We start from the raw sequence: 23,171 nt of genomic DNA on the forward strand, positions 1-23,171 counted from the left end.
TTTCTGCTGAATAGTGGTTGATACTTTGCAGTAATGGAGTAGCGACGCTAGGGGGCAATAACACATTTTCTAACACATTTTAATGTCAGCTGATCACTGCAGTACAACGTGCAACCAAACCAGCCCGTCAGCAATGTAAACACTGACTTTCTCTTCATGTGCTGTGGATTTCTTAGCCCGCAGGTAAGTGCCAGCTTTTGAATGAAAAGGGAAATGTCTAACAAACATACTCCAGTTTTCTTTAAGCAAACAGTTGACTACCGCTGCATCTAGAGTGACGTCACATACTTGCTAACTGTTCAATGCCAGAACACAGGAGCTATGTTAGCTAGCTAGAACTTGTAGCTAGCTCCAAAACTGATGCACACCAAGTTAAGTTCAGTCACCTGGCTGTTTACAGTTTTCTAACATATTAGGAAGACCAATGCATGAAAGAATACGGCTTTAGACATTTAACGAGCCTGTCTGAAATTCGGCATGTATTCTGGACTGAAGCGGACAGTAAAATGTAAATAAAGCGTGTGTTCAGATTAACCCTATAAAGCCAAGTGTATCATATTTGATACACAAGTTTTTGAGACCTCTACATCATCAGTGTGATATTTTTTTCCTGAAAAACCTGATGTATACATGTGTTGAAAAAAAAACAACTGAGCAACAAATTGCACAAAAATACAAGATATAGCAAAATTTATATGCAGGTTCCACTGATGGATCAGTCATTGCTGCGTGAAAACTTCATATCAGCAGATGTATGATGTTGTGTCATATGGAAAAAAATAATTTGCATGTTTGAGGAAAATGTTAAAAGAAAGTAAAGCCTTAAAAGGTTAAAAATGTTGGGTTTTATATGTTTTTGTTAGTTCAAGAAAAGCAAACTGTGAGCAACAAATTGCACAAAAAGAACTGATGTATCAAATATGATACAAATTATAATCACATATCCCTATTGTTTTTGGATTTTTTTTTTAATTAAACACTCAAGTTTAAAAAATAAATACATTTCTGGCAATTATTTAATGGTTCAGGCTTTATAGGGTTAAGAGGCGCTCCTTACATCGAAAAACACGCCACAGGTAGATCTCTGTAGATGATTGACAAACACAGTGGTGAGACAGTTCACTGTTTTAAACTAGACAGACTGGCCAAAACTAGAAAGTCCGTGCACTCCCGTTACGAAGCATCTCATTTTTGTGCAAGGTCAAAGGTTAGCATCACTTTTCTGCAGCTTTATTTGTTATGAATAGCACATTGGTCTTGCATTACAGCCCAGTTCTGCTTGGAGAAATTGATGTTGCTGTCGCCAGGATGGCTTCAACCTCTTCCAGCTTTGCTCCTCCAAAACTTTCCGACTTCATCCTCACAGAGAAGCTGGGCAGTGGTACCTATGCTACGGTCTACAAAGCCTACCGGAAGGTGAGTTTGTGGAAATATCAGGGGTAACATTCAGGTTTCTATTTGAACTCAAGGTGGGTGATGTTTTCTGTATTTTACTTTGCTTAACAGCTATGATGTGGCAATAAATTTGACAGATATGAGCCATTATTAGATGGACTTTGTACACTGCAAATTGTGCATGCTACAGTAAATGTGTAAATGATTGACAGATACTATGGTTAGAACTTGTCTTTTGCCAATTTGACCTCTGACCTCTCTGTAGAAGGCTGAAGATCAGGCCACCTATTTGGTATAAATATATGACATTTATATTCACCAATGAATGACACCAGTATTATAAATTTCGTCTAGATTTTTGTCGTTCATAGTGAAAATATTTATAATAATTATAATAATTATAATAGTTTATATTATAATTAATATAATTATAATAATTTATAATTAGAATGTTATGCTTTTAACCTGTAGCACTTTGAGATTTCCTGTAATGTAAAGTGCATTACAAATAAAATGTATTATTATTATTATTATTATTATTAAAGTGACTTTGACTTCTTGACTGTGACACTGCAGGGGGACAGTCGAGAGGTGGTGGCGGTGAAGGTGGTTGGGAAGAAGACTCTAAATAGGGCATCTACAGAAAACCTGCTCACAGAGATTGAAATCCTAAAGACAATGCGTCACCCTCATATAGTCCAGCTAAAAGACTTTCAGGTAAGCTCATTTACAGCTTTTAGCGTTGTTGTAGCTTGTACAAAGGACGTTTATGAAATGAAAAAAAGCAGTCCATAAGAGCTAATGAAACTATATTGGTTTACATATCCATAAGTATTTACATTGAAATCTGCCATTGATTGTTTGAATTCTTCTTTTTCATCAGTGGGATGCTGAGAATATTTATCTGATCCTGGAGTGGTGTTCTGGTGGAGATCTCTCCCGCTTTATTCGCAGTCGCAGGATTTTACCTGAGAGGGTAGCCCGTCGCTTCCTGCAACAGATGGGTGAGATTTTTTAAGAAATAACCACGTCAGCAATGGTTCAGTTTCAACAGCTTCTTTGTGTACTAATTAGTATTACTGTTATCATTTTAAAACTAGGAAGCCATGCCCACATATCATTCATTTTGAAATGTTGATATTGACTAACTCCTGTGGTAGAAACAAGGTTGTGCTCATTGCAAACGGAAGACTTTAGGACTGCATGATGTGGGTTTAGTATTACTGTGTGTGTGTGTGTGTGTGTGTGTGTGTGTGTGTGTGTGTCTGCAGCCTGTGCCCTTCAGTTTCTTCATGAGCGAAACATCTCACACCTGGACTTAAAACCTCAGAACATTCTGCTCAGCGGCTCTGTCCTAAAACTAGCAGGTGATCTCATACACCCTCACACTTCCCAAACAGTAAACAAGTAAACACATATTGATGATTAATTTCAACAACATACCAGACAACAATAAAAACTGAATCATTATCATGCTGCTGTGTCTTCATTTGCTTATTAAATGAATGAATGAATACCCTCTGAAACCCAAACAATTTCAGGGCTTTTTCTGCCCATGTCACATTTTTCTCACTGTGGCCTTGTTTTTCACTGCAATCTATAAGTCCTGCGCCTCTATGGAAACTGCTAGAAGTAGAGAGAACTCAAACTGGTCTTTTGGGTGGTATTACACAGTTGGAATGCCATAAACCCTAAAACAAAAGAAAACAACAGCAAAAAACATGATCTTATTTTTAATTTTTCCAAGTTTACACAAGTGTTACCAATAGTGGGAAAGACATGAGGTCTCTATTTTCTTCACATTTTGAACTATTTATATTTGTATAACCTCTACTTAACCTCTCTTGTGCTCTCCTCTCTGCTCTGTATAAACAGCCTGGAGTTCATTCAAAGTACAGATTTTTTTTTCACGTGACTGTTTGTCTTAACCGAGTCATTCATGTCTTCCCAGCTGAGCTGCAGAGTGGAAAATGTAATGATTTATTTTTTGCAAATGGTAATTCTTGCAAAATAAAGTAAATTTCAAGTCAAGTCAATTTTATTTATATAGCCCAAAATCATTAATCACATATTTGCCTCACATCGACCAGGGAAGAAACCCTTTTAATAGGGGAAAAAGAAGAAGAAAAAAGAGATATTTAGACTAAAGTGATATTTATCAAATATCACTATTTTAAGCTAAGATTTGTTTATCTTACTTGACAGAAGTGTTTGTAACACACACAATTTGTTAGAGGACCGGTTTTCTGTTTTTACAGTTTCTAGCTATGATAATTAGTCTAATTTTCCTTTAAAACACAAAAAAACAAAAAAACATTATTGTCATAGGGTTGAGATGTGCGTTTTTAAACAACTTTGTGCCTTTTGAATAATAAACAGGTCAGTTTTAGGGGAATTGTATCCGCTGAAACCTGTCACAGTGAACATGTTTTTATCCTTAGTTTCTTAGTTTTCTTTTGTTCAGACAAGGGAAAGTAGGAAATGTTTTTTTTTTTTGTCTGAACAAAAGAAACTAAGGATAATATTCAGAAGTAGACTAAATGAATTTGCTGGAAGTAGAACATGTTTTTACTCTATGCTTTTTTCTCAGACTTTGGTTTCGCCCAGTACATGTCACCATGGGATGAGCAGAGTGTCCTGAGAGGTTCTCCTCTTTACATGGCTCCTGAGATGGTGTGTAGACGCCAATACGACTCCAGGGTGGATCTCTGGTCAGTAGGAGTCATTCTCTATGGTGAGTACTTTTTGTTTTCATCTGTTTTAAATATGAAATCCTTTCCATGTTTATTGATTACACACTGCTTCAGATAATCTGCTCATTGTAATGCTGCCTCATTATATATTAAGGTGGCCAAAACAAATTCCCATGCACAGAATCTGTTGTGCTTGTGCTGTGTAGCATGAATCCAACTTAATAATTATTTCTAACATGTCAGCATTGCTTCTTTTTCAACAATAAAAGGCTAATCAGTTGACTGACCCTGCAGGCTTGAAAGAGCGTGCTGAGTAGGTCACAAAACCAAATTGTGCCATTAATCATGAAATGGCAGCCTTGTTTGTCCCCTTTTTAGTCTGGTACAGTCATTGGACAATAATAGTGCAACAGCACATTACAGTAATGGCCCTGAATGGAGTGACAATGCACAGTAGACAATGGGAGGGGTTCTTGTTGCTGTCAGTTCTGTATGACAAATAATGTAACTGACAGACTGTTGGCGAAGAATTTCTCACTAAAGATACAAAGATATGATTTATGTTCATGACAAGTTGTTTGCAAGCTATATTTAATGTAGCTTAACAATAAAAAATGTACATTTCAAATATAATTTCTGAAGCATGCAAACCTTTTACCAGAGGTTTAAGCTTTACTTTTCATTGATAAAATCACTGAAGGTGACCCTTTTTGGAAGAGTTTACTTAGCATTGTTTATGTGCATATAGAGGCACTGTTTGGGCGAGCACCATTTGCATCAAGGTCATACGCTGAATTGGAGGAGAAGATCCGGAGTAACCAGCCTATTGAGGTGAGTTCTGAGCAATAAATTAGTTCCTCATTAGTAAATTTCTGGAGTCAGAAATCCTGCTTACATGTATGAATGACTCACTGCTCGTACTGGTACATTTAGCTATATATTTGTCATTTAATAAAGCATATGTTGAGCATATATATCCAAATAAAGGATATCTAGAATTGCAGAAATAAGACATCTTTAAAGCTGCTATGTTTATTTTAGATAGGATGCTTTTTAGACTGGATGTCAGTTTTCCACTGCAATTAAAGTCATTGCATGGAGTTTCATGCAGTTTTCATTCAGTTATTTTAACAATGACATACCCCAGCAAAAAATAACAAAAAGGACTTGGAGCTTTTCACAATGGAAAATTCTAGGAGGGAATGTTGAGTGGGGCTAGAGTCACTTGAAAGTTGGCGGTAAGTTGCTTTAGCTGATGAATTGTAGTGTAGCCCAGCACAACACTACCGCTAACTGTGATCTCAATGCTAAACATATAACTGAATTAACACCTCTATGAAAGTGTCGTAAATACTAAACATCGTTGGCATTATAAAAGTCAACTTTAGGGAATAACAGTTGTATTGGATTGTAATAGATTGTACAAGTGTACCTTACAAAGAGTGCATGTACTGGATGTGTGTATGTATATATATATATGTATTTTCTATGCCCAAACAGAGTAAGAATTTAAATACCATTACATATCTCAGGGATGGGCAACTTAAATGCTGGAGGGGGCCACAATTTTTCATCAACACTACCACAGGGCCACATATAGGACCGTGCACTTAACCAGATATGATGAAACTGCAATTTTAAATATGTTTACAGTGCAGTAACTTAAAATATTTCATGCTCAAATGCATGTGTGTGTAACAGTATTAATAGGAATACAAAAGGTTTGAAGCAAATTAAAAATAACCACTTACTATGATTTCTTTTTTTTCAGTGCAAGAACAGCAGACCAACATTAATTGCAAGAAGTAATTTTGTGCATTTTTACACTGAACTTTTAAGATTTTATGCTCAAATGCTTGTAGTTGTATTGAGGTCCACTTCAATTGATGGTGTGTATGTGGCCCCCGGGCCTCCAGTTGCCCATCTCTGACATTTCTTGTTATAATGGTACGTCTTACCATTATCTTGTCCTCTGTTGAAATCAACGTAGTATGCAACTAAATGTTTTCCCTGTTGTTCCCCTTGAACAATTGAAAGAAAAAAAAACACATTTCTGGACTCTGTATTTGTGATTTTGCACCATTAAACCGCTAGATGGCATACTTTCACACTATACCCATCTCCCACTCCAGTAGGACTGGCAGTGGAGGAGTTCAGCTGAAACGAGGACTTATTGTTCATCTCATACAATTAAAATGAACAATCTGGCATATTAAAGGCCTGTATAATCAGGCTCACTCATTTTGTTAAAGTGGCATTAGCTTTTGATTGCCTAAACTAAAAATATGGTTGCCATTTTTTGTTATGTTATATTTTGAGTAATTACGATGCTATACAGTTATACATCAGTTTAATAATGAAATGTGACATAAAAGAATATATAGAAAATAAAAGTAGTGCTGTCATTCTCTACAGATCCCTCAACAATTTTTAAATACCACTAATGCAAGACATATTAAAGTGTATTTATTTTGAGGTGCATTTGGCTTTTTCGTGTCTGTATTTTTTATATGTTAAAAATATGCTACTACTGATGGCAGCCAAAGTTTAAAAAAAAAAAAAAAAGTGGTAGCCAATTTCTCAAAATAATTGCCAACTTTTGACCTGTGAAGAAACAAAATATGCTCATATATAATCTAGAAATTATTTTAACTATTCATATGCAAAAACGCCAACAAATACTAAAGTTTAAAATTCTAATTTAAATAGTTTTGTTAGTTTGGTATGTTAAAATGAAACTTATTGCTGACGGTTAAAAGTTCTCATAGCGCCCCTGTCCTGATTTTCCCGCTACAGACACAAACCAAATGTTAACTACCATTGTGACAGTGAAGATAACTGTTCATTTAATGATGGAGGGCTTTCAGAACACTTGGATTCTTGTGTCCAACATGAGACTTGAGCTAAATGGATTGCATTAGCATACGGCCCATTAACCAGGGATTCACATGGAGTCTTAAGGTCATCTTTTGATAAAAAAGTAGCAATGTGAGACTAGAAGGTCTCTGGCAACAATCTGCTGTCCTTTTCCCTTGGATTGTCCTGTGGATTGAGTGCAACATAATAAGGTCATGTTTTGTGCAACAGCTCCCTCCCGGGGCCAGGGTATCCAAGGACTGTAGAGACCTTCTGTTGCGGCTGCTTGAGAGAAACCCAGATGCCCGGATCACCTTTGCAGAGTTCTTCACCCACCCTTTTGTGGATATGGAGCACATGCCGAGTGCAGAGAGCTTGGTGAAAGCGGTAAGAGAATAAAAAGAAAGGGAAGTATATGCTGGCATGTGTGTATCTACTCTAGATGACCATGAATAATGTGTGTGTAATTGGCTGAGCACATGTGGTAGTAGGTTTGTTGTCATGCCTGCCCCACATGGGCCTTCATGTATAACTCTGCATGCATGCATATGCAATGGAGAGTTTGCATTCATTGATGCCAGTTCCTATTTCCTCTTTTTAGAAAGAGCTGGTCCTGCAGGCCGTTCAGAAGGACCAGGCGGGGGAGCGGACTGCTGCTCTTTCCCTTTACTGCAGTGCCCTTGAGCATTTTGTCCCCGCTATTCACTGTAAGACCAACAGCTCCTCTTATTTCCTGTCTGTGGCTTGATCCCTTCAACAATGCACTGCCTTTGTTCCACCACAATAAACTTGCAAAGTAAACGCACTAAATTTAAAACCAAAACATCCTTTTCTCTCCGCCCTCCCCAGACGAGACAGATCGACAACGTAAAGATGTCCTCAGGCAGAAGGTAGGCTTGAAAACACTGCCCTCATTCACATTTGGATTACTTTCTATTTAAAAAAAGTTTTTTGTCACACTCCAGTGGCTTTCACTTGGAATGAATTCCCCTCTATCAATACCATATGGTGTGGATGGAGAGCATATGGCATGGTTGACATGATTAAGTTGAGTCAATGTAAGAGGACTTCCCACAGGTCAGCCAGTATGTGTCCAGAGCAGAGGAGCTGAAAGCCTTGGTGGCCTCAGACAACAGACTGAGCTTTGAGGCGGCCCGGACCTCCAGGGATGTCCTCCGAGGTAAAGAACACATCTCAGTGCAGAGGCAGGGCCGCTGTATGTCGGCATTAGCCTGGTCTGGTCAGGACAGCCTGAGAAGTACCATGTGTTTTGTACTTTTAATCAAATAGTATGCATATACAGTACAGGCCAAAAGTTTGGACACACCTTCTCATTCAATGCGTTTTTCTTTATTTTCATGACTATTTACATTGTATATTCTCACTGAAGGCATCAAAACTATGAATGAACACATATGGAATTATGTACTTAACAAAAAAGTGTGAAATAACTGAAAACATGTCTTGTATTTTAGATTCCTCAAAGTAGCCAATGAGTAAGTTCTGATGAATTTACAATGTCAATAGTCATGAAAATAAAGGAAACGCATTGAATGAGAAGGTGTGTCCAAACTTTTGGCCTGTACTGTATATATATATATAACATAGCTTTATGAATGAGGAATTACATTAAAATGCTGTGAAGTAAAGATATTTCCTGTCTTCTTTAATGCATCCTGTGAGGAAATTCTTATTTTTTCTTCCCCTGCCTCAGAGGTCAGAGGTCAGGGTCAGCCACAAAAAAGCAGCTCTGGGTCACTTAGGAATTGAGTATTTTGCTCAAGAACACTTATATTCCAATACTCTATTATAAATCTTTAAAAGTCAAAGTAACTCAGGTCCAAAAATGTTGTCTTAAGATACAGCAGGGGCATGCTGATTAGTGTTGCATTATAACTTAAAATACAGTTGTGTTTTCTGTTTTCTTTGTGCTCCAGAAATGTCTCGAGACCAACCACGACTGCTGGCTGCTCTGGAGGTGGCCTCTGCTGCTGCTGCTAAGGTTAGAAGGGGGTACTGCTGTATGATGCCACTGCTATAGAGATGCAGACAAAGGCAGGGTGAAGCAGAAGTAATATAACAGAAAAAAGCCAACAGGGTACAAGCAATCTCCTTTCATCCATTGCTCTCCAAACCACATCTTTGAAGATCACTGGTTTTTGCTGGTCTGACACTAGTTGAGTTTCTGCCTGCAAACTTGAGATTTCGCACTTGAAAATTTTTCCGCTTGGCTGAGGAGGAGACGTCGGTGTATCGATAAAAGCAAAATGAAAAAGATTTAGCAAATAAATCATGACGTACGTAAAGCGTGTGACTGAAGCTTCTGGTCCACTGAAGAGAGAAACAATAGCAGCAGATTGAAACAGTCTCCTCATGTAACCATCCTCACATTAATACATGGAACAAACAGAAGTGTCCATTGAGTTTTCTTCATTGTGTTTTACTGTAAGATGCTATACTGCTATTGACTATATATAAAGGTAACTTTCATGTATGAAATTACCTGGATCTTCCTTGGCTCTTCTTGATCTACGGGGCCCATAGAGACTTCCACTGCCTGACCCTGCTTCTTCTGGTTTAGCCCTCCACTGACTTGATTGGGAAAAAATGATTAAGTCATACAGCTGTTTTAGACTTCCCAAATGGTGTTGGACCAAATACGGTCAAAAATAAATTGATCTGCCGATTTTCGGACATAAGTTGATGGGGAGAAGTCTTTTGGGCCCTGTGACGTCATGTAATTACAGCGCACTTCCTGGGGGCTGAACGAGTGGATGGTGACAAACATTCATTTGCATTCCCTTTAGATGTATTTCGAAATTTGGTTTGATTTGTGATACATTTGGATGGGAACCAGGGTGGCCCAAGTGTCTCTGTTGTCAGTTATAAAGCTATATTTTGTCTCGCATTCAACCTTCCATTATAGGAGGAGAGTGGAGTGGATGATAATGAGGCCCTGGATGTGTACCAACAGTGCTTAGGAGAACTACTGTTGGCTCTAGCAGGTAAATAAACTCCTTTCTTTCCCAATGATTGTTTTTGCAATTATCCTGTGCTTTTTTGGCTGTTAGCTACTGAGCCACTTCTCTGGAGCCAAAGGTTTAAGCGCCTTTACCTAGGACACTTTAGCAGCAGTTGGAGGAAGAAATGTAAACAATATTGTAGTCCCAGATCTTACACTTCTTCTGCATTTAAAAAACATCACCTCAGACTTCAGGCTGCTGTGTGGGTTTGCACAAATTTGGTATTGGAGAAACAGAATAGGGGAGACTCAGCAAAAAAAATGATTTTGAAAGGCAGGTGGACATAAGGTGATCTTGGGTGGGTCACAAAGAGCAGATTATGAGAGAAATACAGTCAGGAACTCAGACAGGTCATGAAGTGGCTGAACAAAGACAATCATACTCAAGGGAAAGGCTGGAAAAGAGAGACAATAACAAATTGGAGTGAGTAGAAATGTGGAGATTGTTAACTGGAAACGGAGCGAGTGAGACAAACCGAGAGAGACTCTTACCAGGAAAGACATACTTTAACAGAGATGGATATAAATAAGACTTGGAGAAAGTCTCAAAGAAATGGAAAAACACTTAGAGAAAGTGATTGAGAAAGTGTTAAAGACAAACTGACAGAGGGAAAGACAGACAGAGTGAAGCAATGAACTTGGAGAGAGAAAGGGACACTTAATAAGCGACAGACGGAGACTCCAGTGACTCTCTCTGTGGCCTGGCGTCCATTAGACCCGGCTCATGAGCTCATCTGGAAGATCGGCCTAATGGAAGAGGTGGGATAGAGTGATCCAGATGTGGCTCTGAGCCGGGATGAGACCCTGTGCCAGCACCCTGTGTGTGGTATGAGATTCCTGCCATCTGCTTCCCATTCAGACAGCACACTTCGTTTCTATGTGTTATTACACACTGGGAACAAATAAAAAACGGTTATCTCTCTAATGAACTAGCGCTATTGAAGATTCATCAAGTAAAGCTTTAAACACATTTTTAATTGAGTTGATAGACTGTAGATGCTACAGCTATGTCTTCATTCTGGATCAGTATCGTATGATTTACCGGTCCAACCAATCCCGTCCCAGTGTCAGGGAGCCTCGTTGTGTGGCACAGCAGATACCACCAGAGGGAATTGTGGGGAGAAAACATTGGTTCTTTGTTTGGTTAAGATGTCTTTGTTGCACAGCTTCTCAACATGCCTTGCCACCAGAGAGTTCTCCTCCCCTCTCTCTTCCCTCTCTGTCACTCTCCCCTCCAGGATGACTGACTGTGAAAACACTGGCCTACATTAGAATCCAGCCTTGAGCCCCCAGTCTACACGCTAGCGAAATCCAATCTAGTAGTTGACCTCTTCTTGAGCAAACAAGGTGATTAGGCAGTGGAGGCTCTCCTCATTATTCTCTATCTTTTTTTTCCCCCCTCATCTCGATGAGCCAGCCGAGCCCCAGGGCCGCAGGAGAGAGCTGCTCCACAGCGAGGTGAGTAGGAGAGGCTTCTGGTTGAATGCTCACGGTAGGAACGACTACCTGTCACCGCCATCGAGCCCTCGGCTGATCACATAACACATTAGATGCTCCATCTCGTGACCCATGCACTTGTTTTTTTTGTGGTAAAGGCTAAATAATACTATCCATCATCTGTGTTGCTGTAGCATACACATAGATCACTGTCCACTTTATAATTGCCTACTGAGAGTGGCTAGAATATTTTTTTGTATCACCAGCGGATTAAATCACCACTTGTATGTGACGTAGTGACAATCGAGAGAATCATCACTCAACTTTAAAGTTTCCCTCAACCCTACAACGTTTTATAAGGTCTTTCAGCTTATTGGTTTGTTTTTACAGCCCACATATTTACTGTTTTGGTTGCTGCGGCTATTATCATTGTTTTTGGCCACAGCAGGAAGCTTTTTCCAGCAAAATAGCTCAACAAACCAAACCTTTGGTACCTGCCCAGCAGTAAACAGAAGAAGTCAAAGTTAACCACTAGCTGGTGAACACAGTGGAGTGTTTAGCAGCCAAATAGTGAGGTATTTCCTTCAGGAGTTGGTGTAAATTAAAAAAAGCTAGAAGTAGAAGAGCCACCTGACTATTAAATTTATCAGAAGGCCAGAAACACAGCTCCACACTACATCATTTACAAAATGATAATATATTGAATAAAACTTGAAGCTAGCGACCATAAACTAGTGAAAATATTTACTGAGATAATAAATGGAATCAGAGGTAGAATCATTTTCTCATAGACCTTTATACAATTTGACTTCTTTTTGCAACCAGTGGAGTCACCCCCTGCTGCCCATTAGAAGAATGCAGGTTTAAGGCACTTTCACATTGGCTTCACTTGTTGGTTGCTGCTTTTTTTTTTTCTTTTAAAAGATTTTTTTTGGCCATTTTTCAAGGCTTTATTTGATAGTGTGAGAGAGAGTGAAAGGGGGAGACAGAGGGGAAGACATGCGGGAAAGGGCTCCGAGTCGGACTCGAACCCGGGCCGCCCGCTTGCGAGGTCAAAGCCTCTATGGTACGCGCTCTACCAGGTGTCTACCAGGTCTTTTTTAAACTAAACATTCAACTTGTTAATGATTCCCTGTTATTAAAAATCATTAAAAAGTGATTAATTTAACATTCAAAATTAAATTAATGTAGGTAACTTGAAAGAATAAACTCTATAATGATAAGCATTACAAAAAAAAATGTGTTTGGCTTAGACACCAAATCGGCAATTACAGTTAAAGAATAAAATAAATGATAATAATTATAGTAATAATAATCATTAACTTAAAAAAATTAACAACAAATTCCTGCTTTTTACTTTCTCAAGAATATATACATTCTTTTTCAGCCAGAACATACTTAAATATACCCTAAATTTTGATGGTCCAGTAAATTTGATGGCTGTAAAATCTACAGTGGTAACATCGATATTGTACTTTGAAAAACACATGCAGAGGACATGTGCATGTCTGCCATTAATGCTCCTAAGCCCTTGTGTTTTTGTGCATTGTTTAGTCAGTAATTGAGCCAACAACAGACAACAGCATTTCACCAACAAACCCCAGAAGGGGGCTGGGGGTTTGAGTGGGCCTCATAGACCTCCCCATTTGAAGTTTTATGGGTGCTTGTCTTAAGTAAATTCAGATGCGGCTGTAATAATCTAACACAGCATTAGGGAGGCGGGGGCGGGGGATTCGATAGAAAGCATGTGTGTATGTGAGAACCCCAAAGAACCAACACATGCTGCCACGACTGGCCTCCGTGAGCGTTCGTATCTACTGTAAAGCACACTTTAGCCTTTTAAAGCTGTAATTCAATATCCCAAATTCTCATATGTGGACCACAGCTTTGATCCAGTCAGTAACATACGTGAGGTCCTGCAGTTCTGTGGCCTGTGTTTCAGGATATGTACCTTCTTCTTTTTTCTTTTTTTTTTAGATCTCTGCAAGTTATCAATACGCCCCATCCATCAGCCATGTAGATTTCCTCCCCATTTATTGTATTTGTTGATTAAAGGGCTTGTGATTAAAGTGCTGTGGCTACATTGGGTTGGGGTCAGGGCTGACTACTAAAACCTGTGGTCACAATGATTATTTACCGCAACAGATTGGTGTTTTAAAGGGACATTATGGAAGCCATCAGTTTAGGTCTTGTGTGATTATGACCCTCAGATGTTGCTGCAGTATTACCCAAGAGGACTTGCTTTATACTGAGACATGTTGGAGATACAGCTAGGTATGAGGTGCAGCCAAGAACCTTCATGATCACCAGAGGACTGTTACCACAGCAAAGAGCACCCTCAAGCAGATGATGACAGCAGTTACTACTAGCACATGTGTACCATATGAAACATTTTCAAAATATAACAGAGCAAGCAGCACATCAGCAGAGCTGGTTACTTAGATCTGATTTTAAAATGGTGTTAATGTCCCCACGCATCTAAGCGTTTCCTGCTGCAGTTTAAACAGATGACCACACTGTTTCAGCAATACTTTGAGCTAAATGCTAATGTCAGCATGCTAACATATTCACAATGACAATCCTAGCATGCTTATGCTAAGCAGGTAAAATGTTAACCCTATAAGTTTGGCGTGTTAGCATCAAGGAAATAACTTAAAATTAAATATTTTTTGGTTTCTAAAATCTACCAGCCACTCAATAGAAAACCATTGTTTTCTGGCTGATCTAGCAACCACGGGGGGCAATTGCCAGCCCTGGTTAGCATGCTAACAGGTTCAATTTCAGCTGATTCTGAAGAGAAAGTCATTAGTTTTAAAGGTATTTGGTCATCAAAGTGTTGTATATATAACATTCTGGCTTGAAGATAGTATTCGATGAAAAGTTAAGGGATCACCAAATTTTATCACAATACTTCCAACAGAAGCATTTTACAACAACAAAATCATAAAACATAAAAATGTCAAACTGCTAGTGGCGCTAAGAGTAAAAGTCAGTGGATCACTAAAGTCTGTATTGTTTGTCTGGGAGCCGTGAATGTGTCTCTTCCCTAGAAGCATGAGCAAACACAGTTGTATTTACATTTATTGGAATTTTATATCTCACCAGATTAAAAGCCTCATGACCAGAGCTGAATACCTCAAAGAACATATCAAGGTAAGCATGCATTCCTTTCAAATATTCATCTGAAGGACTAGACACACATTCAGACTTTGGGAGTAAATCTGCCACTGAGACTGCAGGGTTACAATTTATATTTTTCTGATTAATCGATAAGTCTTTCTGGTCCATAAAATGTCAGAAAACAGTGAAAAATGTCTTGTTTTGTCAGTCCAAAACCAAAAGATATTCAGTTTTATATGATATAAAACAGAGAAAAGCAGAAAGGCTTCATTTTTTGCAGAAAACAGCATTTTCTGCTGTTTTTGCATGAAAAATTACTTTAATGATACATCTATTATCAAAATAGTTATATCATTATTTCTGTTGATAGACTAAAAGATTAGTCGACTAAACATTGCAGCTCTACTGAGAACACGTACGATGTTTGTGTCAAAATGGGAATATTAGGGATGAAATTCTAAGATGCTAAATTATTACTATTCATTGTCGGTAATGCTCAATGAAAAATAAAACATTTAAGTCCCTTTATCTGTATTTATCATCCATGTTTTGTTGTTGTTTGGTTTTTAGTTTTGGGTAATCATAAGTGTATGTGAATATTTCAGATGCAGGAGACTCAGAGGGACGTGTCTCTGGATCGAGAACCTCTTGCAGACTCCGTCAGAAGCTGTGAGTTCCCCTGCTGTGTTGTATAAACTGCTCCACTGTTCAAGAAAGTGTGATTTTTGAGAACCTTGCAGCCTGTCTGATAATAATAATAATAATAATAATAATAATAATACATTTAATTTATATAGTGCTTTTCTAGACACTAAAAGACGGAAAACAGGCATATATCTCTATTTTAAGAGACTATATGGTGGATTGGTACAGGAAGGTGGTGGGGGTTAAGTGAGGAATGGCCGCCTAAAGTTGCAATGAAATGTCTTTTCATTAAAGGTTTTTCCACTTGTAAAATATGAGCCATTCTCTTGCTGTGCTGGCAACCCCTCAGCACTGTCTGGCTCTTTGATTTCATTTCAGTGCAGCCCTGGGCTGCTCTGTCCTCTGCCCTCTTGTAAAGCCTGTCTTATGAAAGTGAGACTAGCAAAGAGTTACTCTTCTAACATCAACAACAACATGTCCAGCACACATGTAGACCTCATTCATGTCACATACTCAATATAGTTAATATGCCAAACATATATTTTAAAAAACAGTGTACATTTAGTACATTTCAAATGAAAATGTATCATTAAAAAGCAGTGTATCAGTAACTTGTGATATGCTGTAAACTCCTGTACACTATAAATATACTGCTAAACTATATAAAAGCCAATGTGTAACTGATACAAGTTACATTATAATATACTGAACTTCCCTCGCTGTAACATATATATGCAGCCTAATTCCTAGTATTTTCTGGGCTCAGTTCCTGGACGGATAGTGAATACCTAAAGCCCAGACAATATCCTGTTCTCAGCAAGAAATTCCTGGGGAATTATGAATTAAAAAAGTGGGGATGGGGGAAGGGCACCCATGACTCTGGAGGTTGCTCAAGTTTCATGAAGAACGTAGCTTTTCATTCTGCTGCTGTTATTTTAATAAAACCACACCACATCCAGCCGTACCAGCTGGCGCTGAGCCAACAGCAGCTGTACGAGAGAGGGTCGTAGCAACGCCCAAGTCTGTCTGGTGACCTTAGACTACACCAAAACAAGCAGCACATTTTCGCTGAGAACTATTGTACTGTAAGCCTCAGACTATTTTAGATGTTGAGCTGCATGCTGTGTTTCAGTGGCCCAGTTACAGGGTCCCCCCGAAGCACTAAACCCTCACAGACTTTAAGTCGTCACATCAGTGTGAGGGCCTGAGGGGCAAGGACTAAAATTCAAGTCAGTCATGTGTTGAATACATGAAGCCTAACACATCAATCATTTCTGTTTTCTCAGCTTGCTGTTTGCAGTAAGCGTGCCGCTCACCGTGGGAACTGAGCTGGGACGCCCCCGTGGAGCATCAGACCGCCGGTCAGGTTGAACACAGAGCTTTCACCTGACCAGGTTTCTGTTGGGGCCAAATCAAACCTGCATCACACTTCACCCAAACTAACTCAGAACGCTGTCTGGGTGGGATATTATCATTGCCAGCTAAATGTGGTCAATGTTTTGGTTGTTGCTTGAAAGTTGATGATTTGGCAGATTGAGGACTTATGTTTATAGTTATTTGGAGGTGGTCAGTTTGGCTGGTAAAATACTGAAATTTTGTGTTTACACACTGTCGAATGTGAAAGTTATTTCAGAGTAGTGTTGTTGCACTGCTTAGCCTCAAATCCCCCTTTACTGACACACCATTGATATGTAAATGCTGGACAGCTTGTATGACAATACCACACTGTCATGGTAAACGAGTCAAACAGAGACTGTTGCATTTATTGTAGCGTGGAACAATCTACGGTATTTGCAGCACACCTAACAACTGTGAAAACCTGAAAATATAATCAAGGGGTAACTGTGACGTCAAGAAGTATCACATCAGTTTTGAACTGTAGTATTAAGTATAATATTATATTGAGGCCTCGGCAAACATGCACATACTCCCTCACCCTCCCTTCCCCACTGCCTTTACTGTGGCTCAACCACAGCCTCACCATGCTCTCTCCACTGATGGAGCCCTCTCCACCACTATGAGGGGAAAACTGGAGAGGTGCGGCCTCTGCCTTATTTACACTAGACTTGCATTTTCTTAGGTTTGGCACTGGCTGAGTATTTGAGGGATACAGTGAGTTGTAGCGCTCAAGCACAGCCTTCATAACTAGGCCTCTGTGAAACGGTAAAAAGCTTAACAGTCGGTGGCCGTCGCTGTTGTAGGTCTCCACACTGTTTTTATTTCAGACAGGTAAAGCGCTTGAAAATCCAAAAGTGAGCTTTACTTTGTGATTTCAGTTATTAAGGCAACTGGAGAATATACCTGAAACAGGAGTCAAAGGAGAAAAAAATATGTCTGCTGGCGAGATTTCCACACCGCTGTGTTGTTTTTCTTTTTTTATTTCAGTGTTTATACAGCTGTGATTTTATATATTATGTATTTATTATATGAGAGATTCAGTGGAAAATAAAAATGCTATCACCAAAGCCTCCGTAGTCCGTGACTTCTTCAGACGTTTTGTCAACAGCACAAGAAAACTACTCATCCTACAGAACCTATGGAAAGATTTATGTGCTGACGTGGGAGCAGGAGCGCTGCTGGTCCCACGTCATCGTCATCATCTGGAAGGCTGCTCTGCAGAAACAGCTGGCTCAGGTCCACGAGGGGAGGAGAGAGGAAGGCAGGCAAAGTAAGGACATTTGATGATTATATGATTCTTATGGAAGTCTGGAAAACTACATTTGAATATTTCCAGATCTCAACCACTATGGGAATTACACTAAGAATTCATTACAAATATATGATCGGTTATTGCCCTTGTCTCTTCCACTATTTGTGACAGCTCTAGGTCTTTTTATAGTGCTACTCAAGTTGTACTACTCTAGACAGAAGAAAAGTAGCCTCAAGCATAAATTAAGCTTAGGAGAAAAAAAACTCACTATTTTAGAAAGATGGAGTAACACTGGATTAGAGGCACCAAGTTTAGGAATAACATAAATGATACAGTCAAAAAACCCTTACCCACCGCCGAGCAGGTGGGTTTTAAAAGGTTAAATATGCTATATAAGTCACAAAGGGTTTGCCAATTATTGTATTCTCTTTTTATTCATGTTTTGATTTTTTATGTTTCAGGCAGTGACCCAGCTTTTTGGGAATTAGGGTGGTTTTCATTTTTCACATTTCAATACACGATACATACATTCAAGATAAACTTAACCAATTAATAATTAATTAAGATAAATCAGAATTTTCATTCAAACCTCTGCTAAAATATTTAAACATTTGCAGAGAAATTGGACATTACTAGGAAAAGCAGGGAATGAAATTAAATGTGCAGATCCGTCCAAGGCAATGGTTCCCAAACTGCGGCACAGAACCCCTAGGGGGTGCACAGAGTTATAAAAGCGGGGCTCGGCAATGCTAAATTTAAATAATGCATAGTTCTGCAGAGCTTGGTAAAGGCCTTCAAGGTAAACCTAAAGCAGATGATGAATCTTACCAAACACAACTACCAAAACAAGGACATGAAAATATGTTGAGACCTTTCCTTGGCCCTTGGCTTCATGAAAGAGAGACCTCAGTGTGTTGTTGGGCAGTCGCCTGGGGGGTGGTGAGGGATGCTTGAAAAATATTTAGATTTACAAAAGAGGGGCCCTGCAGAATAAGGTTGGGAACCACTGGTCTGTGTCACACAAAAGTGGTGAGCAAGACTGGTGTAAAAATGCTGCTTTATTCATGTATGTATCATTACAACGCAGTCTTCCGGTTTCCTTTTTTTGAACGACAAGCACAGACTACCGCCAACCGCTGGTATGAAGAGTTATTTCCTCTCACACAGGCGCAAAATGTACGTGCTAGTTGGCTGTTGGCTGTAGTCGTTGTGGTGTGTTCAAGCACAACTTTCTGGGCCAGACACAAGCAACGTGAGTTGACACAGCAGTTGCCACCAGTTCTTTGATGTCGCTTTAATGTGTCTGGGGCTAAACAATGAGGATATCTCAGTGTCTGCTGCTTTGATTTTGACCATTGTTTTTATGTGTTTCTTGCAAATCCCTTAACTTGAAAGAAGTGCAATACTAAATCTTGAGGGCCTCTATAAAATAGGCTCTAAAAAGACGATAAAATCTTGGGAATTATTTTCTCATTTTTTTAAAATATGCCTAGTTCTCTTAGCAGCAGTGAAATACAGAGTGTGACTGTAGTTGCCTGAGGTTTAACAAGTGGTTTTCAAATGTGCCCAGGACTCACAGTAATGTTTGTTTTCTGCCCTAACAGCTGCTTAATCACATTCACCTGGCATGCCAGGTGTAAATCACTCCCACACTGTACGCATAGACCGGAGAGCAGCAGAGTCCTGGAGCAACAGGACCGAGAGCCATTTGTGGCCGCGCTGTGGAGGGGGCCTCTAATTGGCTAACAGAGCCTATGGTGTTGGCTCAGCTTCTTTGCTTTAATCATGACATGAGCACGCTGCTTCCAGGAAAACATTGTATGCAATTGTGACCCATGTGCTTGCTTTGTTGCTTTTTTCTGGGAGTTCTGCCAATTTATATTGCCCCCTAAAAGTGTGTAGAATATCCTTACAGTAATGCAACCCAGGAAGGGAGACTCTGAAATGCAAACCTTAATCCCCCACCCTCAACCTTCAAGACACCCCCCAGTCTCCTCTCCCGAACCACAACCTACAGCATTGTGGCTTTAATTGGCCTCCATTTTTTGTGCAGCTCCAACAACACCACTCGCTGTCCTTTCGCCTTTCAGGCTCCCTCTCTGTCTCTCTGTCTCTGTTGATACTGTTGATGGGACAGCAGTCAAGTCATATTGGCATCAGCGTCACCCATAAAGAGGGGTCTCTATGTTCTAGACCTGAAGGAACTGGGTGCCCTTGACTCCAGCACCCCCTGCACTGAAAACGGAGAGCAGGTCAGCCATTCACTGTGGCTCGATGGCTATCATGAATGGAACATTGTACCAATGAGAGACAACAGCCTCCTAAATCCTCAGGTCACTCCCACTTTGGAGCGGTGAAGAGAGAGTGGGGGTCAGACGGAGGGGCGGTTGTTTCAGAGAAATGTTGAATAAAGATAATTTAGAAAATGGGCTCCAGCACAGTGGTGCCTCTGTATACTCCTGTTCCCTCCACACACTCAACTCCCCAAGGCTGCTCTGCTCATGTTTGTTTTGATTTTGCTCCCAGAATCGGGTGGGGGGGGTGCGGGTGGTTACATTGGATGGCTTTAAGATGCATGGCAATGGTTAAGACAGATTGGACCAAAGACAATCTAACTAAACTAGAGGGAGTCATGCTATACTGTAGCTGTAGGCCACTTTGTTTCTCTATCTCGCTGTTTTTATGACACAATAGACAGTTGGAAGAGCCCGCGGATTCCTGTGGTAAAAACGAAAAATCAGGAGAAGCTGTGCAGATGTTTTTTCCAGGCTTCGAGATGTTGAAATTTGCCACCCATTGGTCATAAACACACATCTTTTTATTTAAATAATGGTAGCAGCAGATGATGAGACCCGATCAGTACCCGCCTGTTGAATTACCACACTGTGTCTACACTTTTTACAAAGCCAAATTCAAGCTTTTTCAAGGTGCATTTTCAAGCTTCTCCAGAACCATACTGCTGTGGTAAATTACAATACACACAGTCAATACAGCATACTGATTATTTCACTGCTTTATCACATTAAATTAAATCTTAAAGGACGATAAACTGCAAAAAACTATTTTTTTGTGGCAGCAGCTATAAAAGGGTGACAAAGCACAACAAAGTTAATGTTTCAAAATGTGTCACCTGTTTGTAGGTAGACTTTACATCCTATTTAACTTAAAATTTGAAGCACTTTCAAGTACTTTATTTCCTATTTTATATACCTATTTTTTATGGTTTTCCAGCACCCATAGGAACCTTCTTACCAGTTGTGGAGTACATTTACTCAAGTACTGTACTTAAGTACAATTTTGAGGTACTTGCACTTTACTTAAATATTTCCTCATATGTAACTTTATACTTCCACTTCACTATATTTACGAGGCAAATATTGCCCTTTTTACTCCCTCTACTACATTTAGCTGCCATCTTAAGTTACTTTTCAGGTCACAATTCAACATGAAAAATATGATCAATTTAAAATGATAAACATACTTGTAAATTAAACCACATAACAGCATATTAGGTAGTTTTAATTAGCCCTACATTGAGGAAATTAAAACGCAGCTAACATAAATGCATCAATAATAATAATAATCCAATAATATATTTGGCATATACATAACAATCTGAGTGGGGCCATTTTAACGGTGTCCCTGAAAGCTCACAGCGCTGCAACTTAAGAAAACACATGCAAATACACAAAACACAAGCAAATTGAGAAAACGTCTTCATCAAAATTGACAACACAAGCGCAGCATTTAGAAAACGCGCTGCTAAGACCACAACACAATAAGAAAACGCGCTGCAAAGACCACAACATAACAGAAGTGTTTTCAGAGGACACTTAAAAGTGATGCACACGCCTGGATACGCTTGATATTATCACATTATTTCAAGATAATGATAATTTCACGTTATAATGTGAAAATATCACGTTATTTCATGATAGATATTTTCATGTTACAATGTGATATATAGCGTTAGCCCGCTACCCCGTATCAATCACATTGCAGTTAAACAAATCAAATAAATGAATGATACACGTTTTAGTTGGTCTCTGAGCAGCACCAAGTTGGTCTTGGTCTTGTTAGCCCGCTAACGCTATCATGCTATCGATCGCGGTTAACGTTAGCGCGCTATGTTATAACGTGAAATTATCATTATCTTGAAATAAGTTGATAATATCACAAGCGCGTCGAGATGTGTGCATCACATTTAAGTGTCCTCTGGAAACACTTCTGTTGTGTTGTGATCTTTTTAGTGCTGTTTCTTATTGTGTTGTGGTCTTTGCAGCACATTTTCTAAATGCTGTGCAAATTGATGAAGATGTTTTCTCAATTTGCTTGTGTTTTGTGGATTTGCATGTGTTTTTTTTTTAAGTTGCAGCACTGTGACGTCTCAGGGCCACCGTATTACAAGTGGTTTTACTTCAGTAAGTTTTGAATCCAGGACTTTAACTTGTAATGAAGTAATTTCAGTGTGGTATTAGTACTTTTACTTAAGTAGGCTAAGTGACCTGAATACTTCCTCCACCACTGCTTCTTACCATGCATAGTGATGGTGAAGTTTTTTTTCTCTGCAAGCAACAGAAAATAGTTTGATGAAAAGTTCTACAAAATCAACTCCTTCTTGTCCTGGAAAACCCTTCATATTTTCCTCCCAGTTTGTTTATTTCCTGCTCTTGCCACAGCACTTTTGCACCTTTTGGACATGACTAAATTTGCATTTGCAGAGCAGGTGTACACCTCACACCGAAACTCTAAATGACTCCTTTACAGTTTGTTAATGACTTGTAAATACCAAAGTAAGTGTGGAACAAGCCTCAAATGGCTGCTTGCTCTGAAACAGTAGGTACGTTAGAAATTTGCTCATTAGCAAACAGATAGTGATTATAAGGAAAAGTCATTCAGCTAAGTTGGATCAGTTGAAATGTTTCATTGACTGTCTCAATTCATGGTGGTTTTATTACAACTTGAGCCTAAATTTTAAAGTCGGATTCTGATTTGTCTTTTCGCTTCAATGAGGATGGTTTGAGACACTTAAAATTCCTCACCAGTTTTCAGTTAGACTGATCTAATCCCTTAAATATTGGACAGTGAAGCATTCCACATTCACTTCTTACTTTGGAGTCATTTGGCTGATTTTGAGAATGACGGTTTCCAACAAAGTCTGAGATTTTCTGCTTTTTCGTTTTAAGAATTACTGTATATCACACCACCCAAAACAGCCATTTGTAAATATTGTATAAGCAAATCTTATGGGATTGATTACAGCACTCAGAGGGAAACCAATCTTTGAAAAGTCACTGATCTTTTTTATTTTCTTTCTTGATCTCTCTGTGGACAAATCACATCATAACACAGC

General features: G+C 39.2%; 1 protein-coding gene across 1 annotated transcript; it reads left to right on the top strand.

Moving 5' to 3' along the window:
- The first annotated feature begins 80 nt into the window (after window positions 1–80).
- On the top strand, window positions 81–17,633 carry ulk3 (unc-51 like kinase 3). The gene is made up of 17 exons (XM_059357860.1): window positions 81–183; window positions 1,269–1,416; window positions 1,972–2,112; window positions 2,279–2,399; window positions 2,667–2,762; window positions 3,986–4,129; window positions 4,837–4,919; window positions 7,176–7,331; window positions 7,546–7,651; window positions 7,794–7,834; window positions 8,022–8,124; window positions 8,882–8,946; window positions 9,871–9,949; window positions 11,384–11,424; window positions 14,509–14,556; window positions 15,129–15,192; window positions 16,455–17,633. The coding sequence occupies exons 2-17, from the start codon at window positions 1,309–1,311 to the stop codon at window positions 16,469–16,471; spliced, it is 1,413 nt and encodes a 470-aa protein (XP_059213843.1). The 5' UTR covers window positions 81–183; window positions 1,269–1,308; the 3' UTR covers window positions 16,472–17,633.
- The last annotated feature ends 5,538 nt before the right edge of the window (window positions 17,634–23,171 follow it).

The sequence above is a fragment of the Centropristis striata genome, chromosome 2 (genome assembly GCF_030273125.1).
Source record: "Centropristis striata isolate RG_2023a ecotype Rhode Island chromosome 2, C.striata_1.0, whole genome shotgun sequence".
Lineage (NCBI taxonomy): Eukaryota > Metazoa > Chordata > Actinopteri > Perciformes > Serranidae > Centropristis > Centropristis striata.